Consider the following 16433-nt stretch of genomic DNA (forward strand, 5'->3'; position numbering starts at 1 on the left):
GTACGGATTACTTGTACCTAGGCAAGCAACACCAATTCGACCTGGCTCTTTTGCATGTCGCCGAACCCCGGTTATCCGAGAAGTTTGTGGATGTGGGTGACAGGGCCTGCTGGTCTTGATGGTCCCGATCGGCCAGGCCAAGCCAGGAGAGTCCCACCCGTGCCTTGTCTTGGGTTCTGGGCGATGGCGGCTCGCAGCCAGATGGGGATGCTGGGCTGGGCTAAGCCTCCCATCCCTTGCCATACAACTCATGCTCGATGGACTGACAAGTGGCAAGGTTGCCCGACAGTCCCGTCACTTGAACCGCCCAAAAGCAACCTGCGCGGCATTGAGCGGGATCGTATTTCGGCCCAAGTGGCTGGATTTCATAAACGCATGGTTCACCAGCTTCTGATATCAAGCATATCAGGCCTTCCACACCCACACCCCCATCCGCTTACAAACGTGCTTTGGCATCTTTCAACCAACAACCACCTACCAACACCCGTCATCAACAACGAACAGCCTTAATCCAAGACGCATTGCTTAACCTGCGATAGTTATATCGACTGTCAGTGTTATCCACACAACACTCAATTACTCTCACAGCCAATTCGCGATCGACTCAATAGTCTGTCAATCAACTCAAAACAATACCATCACCATCAAATATGGCTTCACTTGTGGCCGCAGCTCGTTTGCAAAGGCGTGACTCGACAGACCGGAGATCGAAGCTGCTGCGGGCGAGCGCCACAGTACCAACTATCACCACAACAACTGCTGGGGGGAATGCAATTGCGTCAGTGCCGACTCGGAGGGCATCAGAGCTGTTGACCCGGGTCGCCATCATCGCCGGCTCGCCGTCCGAGCCCATTGTTCGCTCTCAGCCTGTTCCGTCTCGTTCCCCCACGCTTGACAGCGTCGACCGCCAAAGTGATCTCTCAGTGTCACCTGTCAGCCAGCCAGACTTCGGTGACATGCATGAAGGATGTATGTCTCCTTCTTGAAGCACTTGTAAATGTCGTCGACATGAGATGAGACTAACAGCTGCCACAGTCGAGGCGAGATACTTCAGCTTCCCCAGCTTTGACTTGTACGAGTCAAGTCGTCGGGAGGATGAGAAGGACGATGGGCCAAAGTCGCCATGAGGAGGAGCGAGTTAGTACGACGGAAGGACGAGTCGCGTTACCATGCCGTGGTCAAAGCGATACTCTAGGTCATCCGCAAGCAGCGGAACAGCAGCAGCACTCCGAAGTGCCCACGCCAGTTCCGTCTGCACAGATTCAGCAGCCCCCGGCGCCGCAGTAGCGCAGCCGGAACACCTCCAGCGACGAAACATCCACGGCACTACGGCGACACGCCAGTCCGCCAGCGAGGCTGAAGGCCCGCGTTCGGATGGAAGCTGGGATGAAGGCTGGGATATTTTGGGTTCTTTTTGTCTGTGGCGAAGCGGAGGAGCGGAGGTATTTTGGATGGTTCGGACATCGAGCATCACACCTTCATGCTCGCTGTGAGTTCTGGAGCGCCGTAGCCATGTAGTTTAAACAACTGCGGCGAAGAGTGAGGAGACGACCTGTAGTGGCCGACCAGTGAGGATAGGCCAAAAGGGAAAGAAGGAGCAAGCGGAAGTAATGATGATACCCTGACAGCCCACTGGAACTGGGAGGTCCTTGTAATTTGTACTTATACCGTCTCTTGACTTATCGCTGGGAAATTTGCTGAAGAAAAGTAGCCAAAGGACGCAAACGCAGCCAAGCCGCATACACGATGATGGAGGTGGTGAATAAAATGCTGCAATATCACGACGAGATTTCAGATGGAGTTACGACATATCCAATCAAGCCACATGTATTTGGGAGCGATAAGAAACATATCCAAGGTGACTTGCATATCAAGACCAACTGTCTGACGAAACGAATTGCTAACCAGTCATCTTGTGGATATTGAGTTTGAGATGTGAAGAGACTGCTTGCGATAAGACCGTAAGGCTGAAAGCGCTTGCGCATTCGTGAGTTTGGTGAGGAGTAGGCTTCCACCTCGCGTCAATGCTAAGAAGCACAGACCTCCGAGCCCTAAGATCCGATCGGCCAATCATGTGCGGCAAATTGAGCCCCACAATTCTAGTTTTTCCGCTTGGTGGGCTGCGCCCACACAACGAAATCACAATTTCGACTCGAGAAGAGAAACCCCAAATTTCGTGACCTCGATCGAACGGTCCCCATACTAACCAAGCAGCACATCCCGTCCGCCTTTGGCATCGCTGCTCGTCAAGATGGCTGTTGGCAAGTACGTTACGTCCCGAAGCGACTTTTTCACGAATTGCAAGATTCTCGAGCGACGACACGCTTGCGACCGGTAGACTTCCGATGGCTGATCGTCCCGCGTAGGAACAAGAGACTGTCCAAGGGCAAGAAGGGCCTGAAGAAGAAGGTCCAGGACCCTTTCACCCGCAAGGACTGGTACAATATCAAGGTTTGTCGAGATTGCGCCCGACACGGTTGATTGTGAGCGAAAGTCTAATGGTTGCATTTTCCAGGCCCCTGCGCCCTTCGCCGTTAGGGAGTAAGAGAATCCCCCACCCTGTCTCGCTTTGCGATGCGTCCTGGATCGAGGCTGCGACAGCAAGACTCAAGACTTGAAGACGATAAGGTTTCTAACAGTACGCTTAGTGTCGGCAAGACTCTGGTCAACCGGACCACTGGTCTGAAGAACGCCAACGATGCCCTCAAGGGCCGTATCTTCGAGGTCTGCCTGGCAGACCTCCAGAAGGATGAGGACCACGCCTTCCGCAAGATCAAGCTCCGTGTTGATGAGGTCCAGGGCAAGAACTGCCTGACCAACTTCCACGGTCTCGACTTCACCACGGATAAGCTTCGCTCACTCGTCCGCAAGTGGCAGACCCTCATCGAGGCCAACGTCACTGTCACTACCACCGACCATTACCTCCTCCGGCTCTTTGCTATCGCCTTCACCAAGCGCCGGCCCAACCAGATCAAGAAGACTACCTATGCTCAGTCTTCTCAAATCCGCGCCATCCGCCGCAAGATGGTTGAGATCATCCAGCGCGAGGCTGCCAGCTGCACCCTCCACCAGCTCGTCTCTAAGCTCATCCCTGAGGTTATTGGCCGCGAGATCGAGAAGGCCACCCAGGGCATTTACCCCCTCCAGAACGTACGTGGACCATGGTTTTTGGCGTGGATAATGTTGCTTGGGTCGATCGGCGACGGTGGCTAACATGCAGGGTAGGTCCACATCCGCAAGGTCAAGCTCCTCAAGCAGCCCAAGTTCGACCTTGGTGCCCTCATGGCTCTCCACGGCGAGTCCAGCGAGGAGGCGGGCCAGAAGGTTGAGCGCGAGTTCCGTGAGCAGGTCCTCGAGTCGGTATAAGGGGTGTTGTTATTGGGAACGCACTGGGCCGGGTTTTCATCAGCAATACCTCTCTGGGACTTTGGGCTTGCTTTCGTTGCATTTGGCGTGGTATTATGGCACAGTAGTCAAGGTAACGAACACTCCGTCTCGAAGACGGAGCGCACGGAATCAAAAAGATAACAAAACAAACCGTGACACGGCTGGCAGCATTTCTCAGCGAGAGTACTAACAACGCACTCGTGGATGGGCAGTCTGCGATACCAAACGGAACGGGAGCGCCTGGTGATGTTCGTGGGTTTGATGAGGGATCGGAAGGGGAATGGGCGGGAGGCATGGCACTGGTTGCTTCTCTAATCATGAAGTACAGCAATGTCATGTCAAACTGAAAAAAACCTGTGCCTGTGGTGATCAAAGCCCTTTGCCGTATGCTTCGACTCGAACAATTTTGTTCTGCCAGCTGTAGCCCACATGAGCGCGCAGCCTGTGATCCCAAAGGCATTCTCCGTTCCCCTAGCCGTTTCACACATAACGTCATTGGAGGTTGGAAGTCTTGGCATGGGAACGTTCGAATGCAGCCCCAACCTGCGGTGGCATAAGACCCGGCTGCTTTGCGCAACTGACGTACTTATGGCTTTTGGTACTTTTCAACGCCTATGAAAGCAAATTGCCCGGTCGTTTACCACAACTTTTGATGGCGCGGATCACGTTATTGTGATGCCCCCCCGGCTCAGTGTGTTGATGTTCCACCTTGGTGCTTAGCAAATGTTAGTTTACCCACTCAAGTGGCAGACCGCGGAGAGCGTTTCGGCGTTTCGAGAATGGCTAGTGTCCTGGAATCTGTACATGTGCTCGGTCCCAGCCTTCCTCCACGACACCATGTTGCAATGGGATGCTTTCATGCTCCTTTCCTTTAGTTACTACTACTAACAGTGTGGGAGTTTGGTAACCTCCGTATTTATATTAGCTTCCTTTCCACCGAATTTTGAATTCTGGCCCTGTGTTTTTGAGCTCCGACATCCTCAAACAACTTTCGTTTGGACTCTCACGTGCTGCGCTTACCGTGTGATTGGTCTGTGTACGTGCAGAGCATCAGGCACAACGACACAGCCTTCAATCGCCTTACAGCTACCCTACCTACGACTGCGTTCTTCTCACACTGCTTTGACTTGGGGTTACAAACATACCACAGAAAGTCTAAAGACCTGGATATTTTTTTTCTACGTCAATCCAAGTTATTCATATCCCAAACTAACCTTCCTGGTCTCTCGAACACAATGAACCGGGTGCAGTCAATATCTGTCTCGGACGAGTACCTGACGCCGCTTAAGGTCTTGCTGGTTGGGCCTAGTGGAGTCGGGAAGTCGGCATGTCAGTATTCCTGTTCCCGGGTGATTCATCACTATGCTTAGGTCTCTAGGCTTGCGTCAAGCCCCTGGTCAGCTAACTGGTCACTACAGTGTTGCTGAGGTACTGTCGAAATGAATTCGACGAGGACGGGAGTCGGCCGACGGTTGGAGTTGATTTTATGGTAGGGAATACCACAACAATTGCTTGTAGACCGTAGGCACTGACTTGCGGTGCTCTCTCTAATAGAGAAAAAACCTCATTGTTCGAGGTACTCCTTACCGGATAATGCTCTTTGATACTGTAAGTCTCCTGTCCTCGCATCCTCCTCCTTATCTAACATAACCCAGGCTGGCCAAGAGCGGTTCCGGACACTCTCCACAAGTTTCTACCGTGGCGCCCTCGGCGTCATCATTGTCTATGATATATCCAGCCGTGCAAGTTTTCTCTCCTTGAACAAGTGGTTTGAGGAGGCCCGACACAACTCTGTCGAGGGCGCCAAACTATACCTGGTTGGGTCTAAGCTTGACAAGGCCGAGCAGCCGCTGTCGTCGTCAACCGAGGGCGCGAATATTCTTCAGACCAGTGCACGCGAGGTCACCACTGAAGAGGGCCAGGCGCTGGCGGAACGTTGGGGTTGCTGTGGGTTCTGCGAGGTCAGTGCCAAGACGGGGGACAACTCGCGAAAGCCATTCATCGAAGTAGTAGACCAGATTGTGCAAGACGCTGAACTGATGTCAAAAAATCTGTTGGTGAGGGATCCAGGGACCTTGAGGATAAGGGAGGGTAAGGGGATACTCCCGAGTTGCCTGTGTTAAGGGGTTTGGGTCATTGTTGTTGGAAGGGCATGATACCCGAGCGTTTTGAGTATTGAGCTCTTTGTCAAATGGCATGTCTATGTCTATAGATGATATGTCTATACAAAATCGTGAAGGGGGTATCGTAACTATGTCTACATCTGCCGCAATGGTCTGTCTCTAGGTGCCTTGTTCCTAAGGCCTACTGGCCGTCTGCCGCTAATCCTTGGGCTCCAGGAAACGGATGACAGCTATTGAAGTCAGTTGAAGCAATTCAAAGATTGTTATCATTACTTACCTTGCCTAAATGCTTCCGGATTCTCCGAGATCACCCAATGACCAGCATCGATATCAACCACCTCAAACATGGGGAAGAACTGGCCAATGACGGGTAGCACCTCATCAGGGACGTACTTGCTCCTCGTTCCGCGAATGAAAAGCGAGGGCTTGGCATAGCGCGTCTCATCCGGATTCTTGAAGGGGAAATCACCCATATGGTCGAGTGCCTTGCCCAGGATGTTCAGGGGCACGCGGAAGCGCTGGGTCTTGCCGTCACCTTCCGGCGGCTGCGGCCGGTACAGGTTGCCCAGCAGGAACTGGCGGATAGTGACGTTCTTCTCGTACGGCTCCAGGATCTTGTCGGCATCAGCCTGCCGCGTCACGCCGGCCTGCTCGATCTCTTTCATGGCCTGGATGTAGCGGGCGAAGTCGGAGGCCAGTCGTGCATCGACGGGGGCATTGTCGACAGCGACCAGGTTTGCGACCAAGTCGGGTTCCTGGAGCGCGAGAGCCATGGCTGTTTTGGCACCCCTGAGTGGAGGAGAGGTTGGCGAGGTGTCATGACGGAGGTGGAGACGGGGAAACATACATAGAGTGGCCAAGAAGGGTGGGCTCCTTCAAGTCGTGCTGCCGGATGAACTCGGCCACATCAGCCGCCATGGATGGGTAGTCGTGACGGGGGTCATGGGGAGAGTCACCGTGGTTACGCAGATCCTGAGGTTGACTGTTAGCAGGGAGTTGCAATGTTCGCAGTGGTCAGGTGGTAGCCACTTACAACTGTGTACACATAGCGCCCCAAATCACGCGCAAGGACTCTGTGTCACCACCACATCCAGTGTTAGAATCAGGCTCACTGAATGTAGGTTTGTGAGGTAGAGACTCACTTACTGATGGTCCGGTTATTCTTCTTGGACCCGAACAAACCATGCATGACAATGATGGGAGACGTCTTCTCATCAGAAACAGGCTTCGCGGGAACATGCAAGTCATAAGCGAGAGGAACCGTAGACACAGATTTCGTTGCTGTTGTTGACACAGCCGCCATGAAGCGATGGGCGTTCAGGGGCAAAGGCCCGGTTGTGCGCTGGAACGCACATCTGAGCGAAGTGATACCCAACATTTTCAAAGATTGAAGTACCAAGGTTAAAGAATGAATACAGCACCAATAGTGTCAAGTGTGAAGTCCTGACAGCAAACCCCCGGAAAGGAATGAAAAATTACTGGGAAACTGAAGCTGATCTCAAAATTTCAGTGAGCGCAATGAATAAAACGGAGTTGTGAGAGTTTCGATCCGCCACTCCGTGAAATTTCTCAACTGATACGCACGGGCCACCTAGGTCATCTGTTTACTTTCAGAGATGGTCGACTTGGAAACAATCAGGGGGTTGCGTTAGAGCTAACAATCAAGGATTCTTCTTCTGATAGACACACAAGACGTGGATGGAAATTTGAAAATGCTTCTTACTTCCCATGAACTCAGCCCTGAAGAAGACTTAGCGAAAACCACCCTGGGCACTTTATCTGCCGCCTTGGAACTACCCAACCCCCAATCATCCAACTTACCAAGCCCTATAGGTAGAATATAACTGCTTCTCAGTGATGGCCTGACATCTTGAATAGAAATACCATTGTACATCGAGCTAACTTATACACTCTCTGCTCTGGCAACCGACAGAGCCTACCTGTATCCTAAGTACCGCTGTCTCGCCACATAACTGATTGGTTAACTTGCCCGAGTTAACCTTCCTATATTGGAATGTAAATTTCTGTTAGAGATTATAAGATCATCTATCTTCATGAACCACAGAGCTTGGTTAGAAATGGGGAGAAAGAGGAAGACTGATCGTCTTGAGCCATTAATCTGATGCAATCGGTTGCTTCAAGAATAATAATTGTGTTGATCCCCATCTGTCCTGAAATCATTGAGCTCCCGTTTTTTACATCGACGGTTACGGGATTCTTACACGATCTAGTCTTCAGATGGTCAAAAACAAGAACAAGAGCTTCGAGGACTTCGGGTCCTGGAAAGCAACGAAAGACACCAATGATACACTCCTGACAAAGTCTTCCCAAACAGTCAAATGCATTGAATTGCACTTGTTATTGAGGGATACGATCAGAACTGTACCTTGATTCTGAAGTGGCTGCATTCGGTCCGTTTTCCAATATTCGCCCAGGTTCATGTAGTTCAAAGGCAGCAAGAACTGCAGAACAATCCGCGCCATAGGAAAAAGATGCTTGTTCTCATGCTTCTAGATGTATACATGCGGCACGTCAATCCATAACAGTCAGAAGAATTGGCATGGCGGTGGCTCTGTGCAAATAAGTGAGAATGACGACTGACAATGAACTGACATCTCAGGATGAATAATGATGATTCAAAGCGCTTGCGATTTGATCGGCAGGGGAAAGCGAGGAACCTCACCCATGCTTGCCCCACTATTTTCTCAATTTAGGGTATCTTGCCCCACAGCCTTTGACATGCCCCGCAATTTGTCACGGCTCACCGCATTGCTCAGTTCGCTGTGCTTAGGACACCACTGCCCACTGTCCGCTGCCCGCTGCACCAGGCTGTGGTGAGGCTACAGTTGCTGGCTTTGAGTTTGGCTTCAGGGTTTGAACTTGACAACCAAGCAAGGCAACCCAGGTTGCAGTCAGCAGCACACGACATCCCTTGATCCACACCCAGGACCTCAGTCCACACTAGAGAGGAGCACGTGTGTGTACCCCGAAAAGACCTAAGATACCCGGAGCCGGTTCTCCCACGGACGGAGAAGGCTGGGAATGCACAAGTCAGCGACGACGACGAAGACCCCGAGTACACGACACTCCGCCCCTCTACCACCGCCATCATGGCAGAACCCGCCATCGTGGCACTCAATTCGCTCCTCCGCAGCGCCTCGATTGACGACCATGCCCAAGCTCTTGACCTCGCAAGTGCCGCTATACGCGCTGCAAAGGGCAACGGTCCCGACCTGGCCGCAGTCCAACACGCACGCGTGGTCGCACTCCTGAAGCTCGACCGCTATGACGACGCCCTGCGCGCCATCGCCGAGGGCGGCGATGCCCTCGAGAAGCAGTGCATGTTCGAAAAGGCCTACGCCCTATACAAGACCGGCGATCTAGCGGGTGCCGAGGTGGTTCTGAGGGCAGCTGGCCCCGTTGCGGGCAGGGTGAAGAGGGGTCTCAAGCATGTTGCCGGCCAGGTGGCCTACCGTGCCGAGAAGTTCGACCAAGCCGCTGCTATTTATCACGAACTGTCCGCCAACGACGAGGACGCGAAGTACGGCGAGGAAAACGACCTGCGTATCAACCTGGCCGCCACCAATGCCCAGCTTCAATGGCAGGGAAAGAGCTGGGCTGTGCCTGAGGAGGAGAAGAAGCCAGCTGGAGAGGATCTAGAGGCTTTTGAGACCGCGTACAATGCAGCTTGCGGCTGCATTTCACGGGGAGAATTCGAGCAGGCTGCTGTGTTGCTTAAGCGCTCGAGAGACCTCTGTGAGACCACCGAAGACTTGAGCGAGGAGGAGAAGAAGGCAGAGTTGGTGCCAATCATCGTCCAACAGGCATACGTTTTTACCCAACTTGGCAGATTTGAGGAAGCGGCAGCCCTTCAAAAGTCATTAGACTTCAAGGAGTAAGTGCTTTGTCCCAACCGAACTTCCAAAGACATGGTCTGACAGTCTTCTTCGAGAATCGGGGAGTCTTCAACCAAGGTTGTGGCACAAACGAATGCTCTCTTCCTTCGAGGGGAAATCAATCCATACCTGGCGCAACGACTGTCAGAGTTAATACCTGAGATTAAGGGCAACGATCGGCTCTTCGAGTACCAAGACTCGGTGCTTAAACACAACAAGAGCGTCCTGAACCTCCAAGCTCAAAAGTTTGAGGGTGTTGAGAGGGCAGCTTCTAAGTTTCTGTCCCAGCAGCCAGTTCCATCGCTCTCGAAATCCAACGTCGATCTCGGTGTCCTTGGTGCTGCTGCCGCCAGTCAACTAAAGACTGGCAAGGAAGCTCTGCGGCACATTCTTCCCCTGCTCAAGTCAAGACCGGACGATGTAGGTCTGCTTCTCACTGCCATTCAGTTCTACGTCCAGCTCGAAAACCCTGCCGCTGCTGTCAACCTCCTTGAGGCCTTTTTCAAGCGCCTCGAGACTGCCAACACACCCGATCATGCAGATGTGAGATTTGCCCCTGGCCTCGTTGCCCTTGCTGTCTCTCTCTACCGGATCCAGGGCCGCTACTCCTCCATCCGCAGCGAGCTCGCGAAGGCAGCTGTCCACTGGCAGAAAAAGACTGATCTTGGCGCCCCTGGCCCGGGTATCGACCTTCTGCGCGCAGCCGGCATTGAGCTGCTCCGCTCATCTCACCCAGCGGATCTGGCTGCCGCGGGTGAAGCTTTCTCTCACCTCATTGCGGCTCGACCGAACGACCCCGTCGTCCAAGCAGGTATAGTGGCTAGCTTTGCAACGACCGATATAGAGAAGGCGAAGCCTTACCTCGACGTCCTCCCATCGGCGGACGAAGTAACCGCGAACGTCGACGTCCAGGCTCTCCTCGCAGCCGGTGTCGCTGCCCCACTGCCCGTGGCCCAGCCCACGAGGGGCAAGAAGCGAACGCTGGCCGAGGCCGATGTTCCAGCTGTACAGAAGCAGCAGCCATCACAGCAAACAGCAACCAAGAAGCGGCGCAAGCGCAAGCTTCCCAAGTCGTACGACCCGGACAAAAAACCCGATCCAGAGCGCTGGCTGCCGATGCGCGACCGCAGCTACTACAAGCCGCCCAAGGGCAAGAAGGGCAAACGCGGGCGGGCCGCTGAGGCGACGATGCAGGGCGGTATAGTGCGCGAGGAGCATGAGACACTCGAGTTGGTGGCAGGCGCGGGGTCCGTCAAGGTGGAGAAAGCACCTTCTGGAGGTGGGGGGGTTGGGAAAAAAAAGAAGAAGGGGAAGAAATGAAGGGTCTGGGGATGGAGAAGTCCAAAGATAGATGGATCTTAGATATGAATTTAAACCGGAATTATGGGAAAGCTATGATTCAGTGCGAGTCATTTGGTATGTCATTATCAAGTCCGAATCACCGAGGCGGCTGGACAGGAGGATTCGCATTTTATTTTTAAGTTGTACTACCACAAAGCACTTCTCTACTACCGGACCATCCTCTTCAAGGGTTAATGATAATCATAGAGATATCCTAGCGCTGCCACCTGCTTCGTGAAGCCACAACCCTCGCAAGTCAGTCACGAAACCAACACAGAAAGCTGCACACAACAACCCTCCCATGTTGCACCGCCAACAGTACTCGCTTTTGATCCTCGCAACTATAACCCACAGAACCCAACGGCCGGCAGCATGGAACAAGCAGTCGACGTGGGTAGCTCTAGAACCATACCCGAGTGCCCTTAGACAAGTAAGTAAACAAGAACAACAGAAGACAAAAGAGAGTGAACGTTATCATCATGGAAAAGGATCAAGTCCTATTCCGTCGAGCAAACCAAACAAGACACAACATCAACCCAAGATCAAAACAGCACCTGAACCCACAAAAACAACCCAATCCATTTCTATTCTTCTTTACCAGCTTTAACCTGCCTGCTGAAAACCTGCTTTGACCTCCTTAACCTGCCTGCCTGCTTCTTTTCTTCTTCGAGATCGTTAGACAAATACGGAATATAACGATGCACAACCCTAAGGAAACCTAAATAACACAGCCAAAGGAGGGGAATGTTTGGTACACAGCTTGTAATAAGCCGAACCAAAGGGAAAGAACACATGAGAGGGAATGGCTCCGCGCGCAATCCGCAGCAAGGATTACAAATGTAGTATGTAAAAATAGTGTAGACGCATTACAACGTTGTAAAAGAAGGGATGGAAGCATGGTAAAAAAAATCAGAGGGGGGGGGGGAAGGAATGGAGTCAGTCATAATCGCTTAATGCGATAAAGGCCATCAAGACAAATCAGTTGGCGAAAGAAAAATCAGAGGAAATGTAGCTGGCCTGCTCAAGGCATGCAAGTGGAACGGCCGACGGTCCGTCTTGCGTTGGCACCTAACAGCGCCCTCAAAATATAAATCCAAACTGTCTTTTCAAGCTTTGACAGCCTGCAGGGGAGGACTTGGCAGTCGGTTTGAAGGCTTCTCCTGTCCCTCCTTCTTCTGATCCTCCTCCTGACTTTGCCCCTGGCCCTGCTGCTGTTCCTGCTCCTTCAACTTGGCCTCTAGCTTCTTCGGCTCCTCATCAACCGGGGTTGCCGGCGGATCAGGGGTGAAGAACACTGTATTGCGCTCCTCCCGACTAGGCGAAGGGCTCGGGTCGCGATATTGAGACCGGTATTCGCCTGCATCAGCATCGGCAGGAACAACCGTGTCGGTTGAGAGCTCTTGTTGAGACTGCACCGGCAGATCCTCCTCCTCATGTTCGATCGGAGGGAGCGGTGTGCGTCGACCGTCGGAAAAGCTGACCGCCGCATCGCTGTCCTCATCTGAAGGAACGACCAGGCTATTTCCACCACCGGCTCTGGCAGTCGAGTACTTCCTATGAAGCTCACGGAAGCTCCTCGCTGTCGCCGTACTGGCGCTGGCAGCTGATTCGCGATGTTCACGTTCAGAGGTAGCTCGTGTAGTGAGCACCGACTGGAAATCGCTGCTTTCAGCTGGCCCTATCCGACCGCTCGAAGCGTCATCGCGGTGCATCCGCTGGCGAATGCGGTCCTCGGCTGTGAGGCCCTGGATCTGGAGCTCGTTGCCGAGGGTAACGACAGAGGCTTTCTTGCCGTGCACCACAAAAGAACCGGAGCTACGAGGAAGAGAGTCGGCAGGTGCATCACGGTTGGCTTCCTCCGTAATGGAGGAATTCGAAATTGATTCCTTGCCCTTGCGATGGCGGTGATGAGAGATATGCCCGGCACCCTCGCGCAGCGTTCTCTGCAAACTCCGCCGGATCTTGCTACGCTCGCTGCGGTCTCCAACAGCGCCAGTTGAACCACGCCTGCGTCGCTCAGGCGTCTCCTCCAACTCGCTACCAGGGCCCTTATGTTCTGACGTCCTCGAGATCTCAGGCTCGAGCAGACCTGCCTGTTCCAGCAAGTCACGTTCGTTGGCATCAACATCATCATGCTGATCAAACTCGGCGGGCTTTTTCGGAGACTCAGCCAGTCTGATCTCATTCTGCAGTGGCGTCATCGGGGGCGAAGCTTGAGAGGTAAGGATTGTTGACACCGATCCCTTTCTGCGATGAAGATGGTCAAAGGACATGCCTGGCAACTCCTCCCGGGTATTATGGATCTCCGTTGCGCTGGCAGGAGGGGTCTGGAATGTTCCGGTGACTGGCGAAGTTACGTCCTCCTCTGAGTTTGCGGTAGCCGTGCTGGGGCTCTCTGTTAATGTGGCGTGAGTAGGCGATGGAGGAGGCTTTTGGGTGACCTTAGAATCTTCCCTTGTGATGGGCTTTAAGGCCAAGTCCGTCTTCGGGTCAGGTGGGAGACCCAGGGATTGCCGCTCATCCTCTAAATCCAGTTGCAGAATATCTCGGTGGCACTTGAGCTTCCAAATTTCCATCCGAGTCCATTTTACTTGCGCAGCCATGCGCGCAGCAGACAGCAGCATCTGCTCACGCGTCTTTTGAGAGATGGGGGCAAGAATCTGGAGATGTCTGGCGTTCCGCAGCTGAAGTTCAAGCGTCGTCTCGGCCTCCTTGAGCTTCTCGTTGTAGTCTTGGATCTTTTGCCGCATGATCTCTCGCCGGGCCGCCAGGATATCTTGGGCCATTTTGTGGTCTATCCGGCTGCGTGTGACTGTCACCTCGCCGGATGGTGTCCGGATGATTTGGACATTATCGCTAGCCGAGGCTCGAAGGGCCCGCCGCGACTGACCATCGTAGTTTCCGCCGATGACACCACGCATACGGACACCGGATGTCCTGAAGGCAGCAGCATAGTTGAGTTTAGCAAGCCAGTCGTTCATATCATCCTCATCTTCTGCAAGGAGGACCTCCTCGAGTCCTCCATGCCTGACATAAAGGAAGGCGTGCTTGTGCTTGGTGTAACTCGAGTCCATCAGAGCGACCGCGCCGTCTGTCGACATCAAAGCATCTGGTTTGAACTGATCCAAGGGTGGCTTAAATATGCATGGATCACCATCGTGGCCCTTCTTAATATGGTCCTTCTGTTGGTGCATCAAATGCTTGACCCATGCAGTATTCCGGAAGAAGTAGAGCTGAGCGCCGGTAAGGATGGCACCCCATTCTTGCCAGGGCGACCGAGTCTTTTTCTTCTTGGTATCTTTCCGCCACAACAACCCGACCTTCGTTATTTTGATATCTACAATGCCAGGATGAGCCGCGTCGGGGTTGTTAGTTGTCTTGTCCGTCATGAAAGCATCTGGACGGGATCTTGCAGATACTATCTGCAATACGCCCGTCTTGAAAAAGGTTTTCTGGAGATCCTTCACGTTAAGACTCTTAGCGGTTCCCAGGTATGAATAAGGGTCGTCGAGTTGCATCACGTCCTTCAAATTTGGCCTAAGCAAGTCCAACCTGTTTTCAATAATGAGCGCATATGGATCAACGGGCTCCTTCAGAATCTTCTTGGCCGAATCGGGGTGCCCACTCGGAAAGAGCAACTTCTTCCGTGCCTTTTGGGTAACGATTCGCTCGCCGTTGATATCGAACTCGTCTTCGACGTGGATGAAAGGGGTATATGTAATGTTATCATAGAAGACCTCGAGGATATCATCGAAGATACCTTCTCCTCGGGTATTCTTTAGGTAATCGGCCTTTTGCATTTTGTGCTTGTTGTTCTTATTGAAAACGTCTGTGTGAAGGATCAGGAGTGAGAATGCAATGAAGTATGCCTGGTCCGGGGACGAATAAATTCCCGGGTTACACTCATGATACCTGTTGGCAAACGCCTGCACAAACCGGTCGATCTGTTGCGTCTCCTTGGGGAGCTCTGCCTCCATCAGCAGCTTACGCAACGCCATATCCATGGGGTCACCGAAGAACTTAAATCCGCGCATATAACTCCGCAGAACGGCAAGCGAAAAAGGCTCGTTACTTTTGGAAAGTGCAGCTGCTACCACGCTCCGACTGACTACTGCTAGCAAGCGCTCGAGATACTTAGCAGGTGTGTCATCATCGCGACGCTCCGGAAGGACAAACGAATCCCTCGGTAACTGAAGAGAGTTGTTCTTCGAGGCGTTGGATGCGGGCGTCGCGGGAGTTAGCGTCCCTTGACGGGATGGTGCCAAGTCCCCGTTATTCCGAAGTCGATTCAGCCCTAGGAGGTCGCCAAAACTCTTGCGGCTCGTGGACATGGACGTTCTGGTAGTTGGCGGGGCCAAATGATCATCCACAGATTCCCTTGGCGAATTCCTTCCCAGCGAACTCATAGTCGAGGACCTACCCCTCCTATGCGATTGAGTCCGGCTTGGCGAGGAATGGCCAGAATGCCTCGAGGCGGGTCTAAACAGAGCCGTAGCGGGTGACGAGGGCTTGGGAAGTAAGGTTCCTGCTTGATTTTGAGGGGGTGGCGTTTTGACACCGTCTCTTGACGGCACCCTGGAAGGAATCGGAGTTGGCAGGCTTCGTGAATGATCAGCAGAATGTTGCTCAGGGGAGCCCGGAGTCGACGGGATCACAGATGCGCTGGAAAAGTTCGAGTCTTCAGTGAAAGACTGTTTGCTCTTTTGGAGATGGGCAATTGGAAACAAAGGCTCAGATTGCTTATGCTTCCTGCGAGGAAGCCGAAAAAAAGTAGTAGTGGTCTGAATTGTGTGAGTAGTCGTTGTTGTACTCCCATAGATCCTATCGCCCGAACTGGCATCCGACCTTGATGACTCGGATAACCTGTTAGCAGGTATTGCCAACGTTGTTGAGTGCTCATCTCCGTATGCCGGAGGGGCAGGCTCATGTGCAGAAAGCTCATCGGTCGGAGTGCTCTGAGTGCTCTGAGTGCTGTTGGATCCCTCTTCAGGGACTTTCAAAGTGAGTTTATCGTGCGACTCTTCCAACTGGTCGGCTCTGGGCAGCTCCCCGGAACGGCGTAGGCGTGCTGCAAAATTCATACGAGAAGGCCTCTTTTTCGGAGCTATGGAAGTGAAGGTTGGAGCAGTGGTGATGATTTCGGGAGCTGTAGTCCCAGATTGTTAGCTTCGTCCATGCTGTGCTGAGGAACGGGGAGCCGGACGGCAAGAAGGGGGACATACGACGTGGCACGGGAGGGGCCTTCTCTGTCGCCGCAGCATGCAGCTTGGCCTTCGCCGCAAGCTGAGAATCTGACGCATTACGGAACCTCAGCATGGAAAAACGTCGATGTTTCTGTGCTGTGTCGTCGGGGCTGTGCGAGTGACCGTTCGCGGATGGCTCAACAATAGATGGGACAGCATGGCTGGAAGCGGCTGAAAGGCTGTCTCGGGGAAGGGCCGACGAAGAGAGGGGAGCCATCTGAGTCGGCGTTTTGGGGGCTTGGGAATCTTCGGAAACGGAGGGCAGAGCTGGCGACTCAGTGCTGGGCTCGGCTCGAACTTGGGGAAGTTTGGACGCGGACGCGGATGCGGTAAAGCTGTCGAGCAGCGAGTGGCGCCGCATGTCGGTCTCGCTGGCCAGATGGCCGCGACGTCGTAAGAAGGGCATGATCATAGACAGCTTCGATTGACATAATCCATCGGGA

General features: G+C 53.2%; 6 protein-coding genes across 6 annotated transcripts; 4 read left to right on the top strand and 2 right to left on the bottom strand.

The window, feature by feature from the left end:
• Positions 1 to 650: 650 nt before the first annotated feature.
• Positions 651 to 1127, top strand: CTHT_0028770 (uncharacterized protein; the record flags this gene model as incomplete). The annotated part of the gene is made up of 2 exons (XM_006693270.1): positions 651 to 969; positions 1036 to 1127. 2 exons carry the CDS (start codon positions 651 to 653, stop codon positions 1125 to 1127), a joined length of 411 nt encoding a protein of 136 aa, XP_006693333.1.
• Positions 1128 to 2251: 1124 nt separating this feature from the next.
• On the top strand, positions 2252 to 3366 carry CTHT_0028780 (40S ribosomal protein eS1; the record flags this gene model as incomplete). Its single annotated transcript, XM_006693271.1, has 5 exons — positions 2252 to 2265; positions 2367 to 2451; positions 2516 to 2541; positions 2649 to 3150; positions 3226 to 3366. 5 exons carry the CDS (start codon positions 2252 to 2254, stop codon positions 3364 to 3366), a joined length of 768 nt encoding a protein of 255 aa, XP_006693334.1.
• A 1614-nt stretch (positions 3367 to 4980) lies between these two features.
• Positions 4981 to 5510, top strand: CTHT_0028790 (uncharacterized protein; the record flags this gene model as incomplete). Its single annotated transcript, XM_006693272.1, has 2 exons — positions 4981 to 4995; positions 5043 to 5510. 2 exons carry the CDS (start codon positions 4981 to 4983, stop codon positions 5508 to 5510), a joined length of 483 nt encoding a protein of 160 aa, XP_006693335.1.
• Positions 5511 to 5708: 198 nt separating this feature from the next.
• On the bottom strand, positions 5709 to 6888 carry CTHT_0028800 (uncharacterized protein; the record flags this gene model as incomplete). Its single annotated transcript, XM_006693273.1, has 5 exons — positions 5709 to 5740; positions 5788 to 6299; positions 6358 to 6482; positions 6544 to 6583; positions 6653 to 6888. The coding sequence occupies 5 exons, from the start codon at positions 6886 to 6888 to the stop codon at positions 5709 to 5711; spliced, it is 945 nt and encodes a 314-aa protein (XP_006693336.1).
• A 1732-nt stretch (positions 6889 to 8620) lies between these two features.
• Positions 8621 to 10726, top strand: CTHT_0028810 (putative signal recognition particle protein; the record flags this gene model as incomplete). Its single annotated transcript, XM_006693274.1, has 2 exons — positions 8621 to 9405; positions 9463 to 10726. The coding sequence occupies 2 exons, from the start codon at positions 8621 to 8623 to the stop codon at positions 10724 to 10726; spliced, it is 2049 nt and encodes a 682-aa protein (XP_006693337.1).
• Positions 10727 to 11853: 1127 nt separating this feature from the next.
• On the bottom strand, positions 11854 to 16396 carry CTHT_0028820 (putative nucleotide exchange factor; the record flags this gene model as incomplete). Its single annotated transcript, XM_006693275.1, has 3 exons — positions 11854 to 15272; positions 15558 to 15893; positions 15970 to 16396. 3 exons carry the CDS (start codon positions 16394 to 16396, stop codon positions 11854 to 11856), a joined length of 4182 nt encoding a protein of 1393 aa, XP_006693338.1.
• Between the last annotated feature and the right edge of the window lie 37 nt (positions 16397 to 16433).

This window comes from Thermochaetoides thermophila (assembly GCF_000221225.1).
Source record: "Thermochaetoides thermophila DSM 1495 unplaced genomic scaffold scf7180000011816, whole genome shotgun sequence".
In the NCBI taxonomy this organism is placed as follows: domain Eukaryota; kingdom Fungi; phylum Ascomycota; class Sordariomycetes; order Sordariales; family Chaetomiaceae; genus Thermochaetoides; species Thermochaetoides thermophila.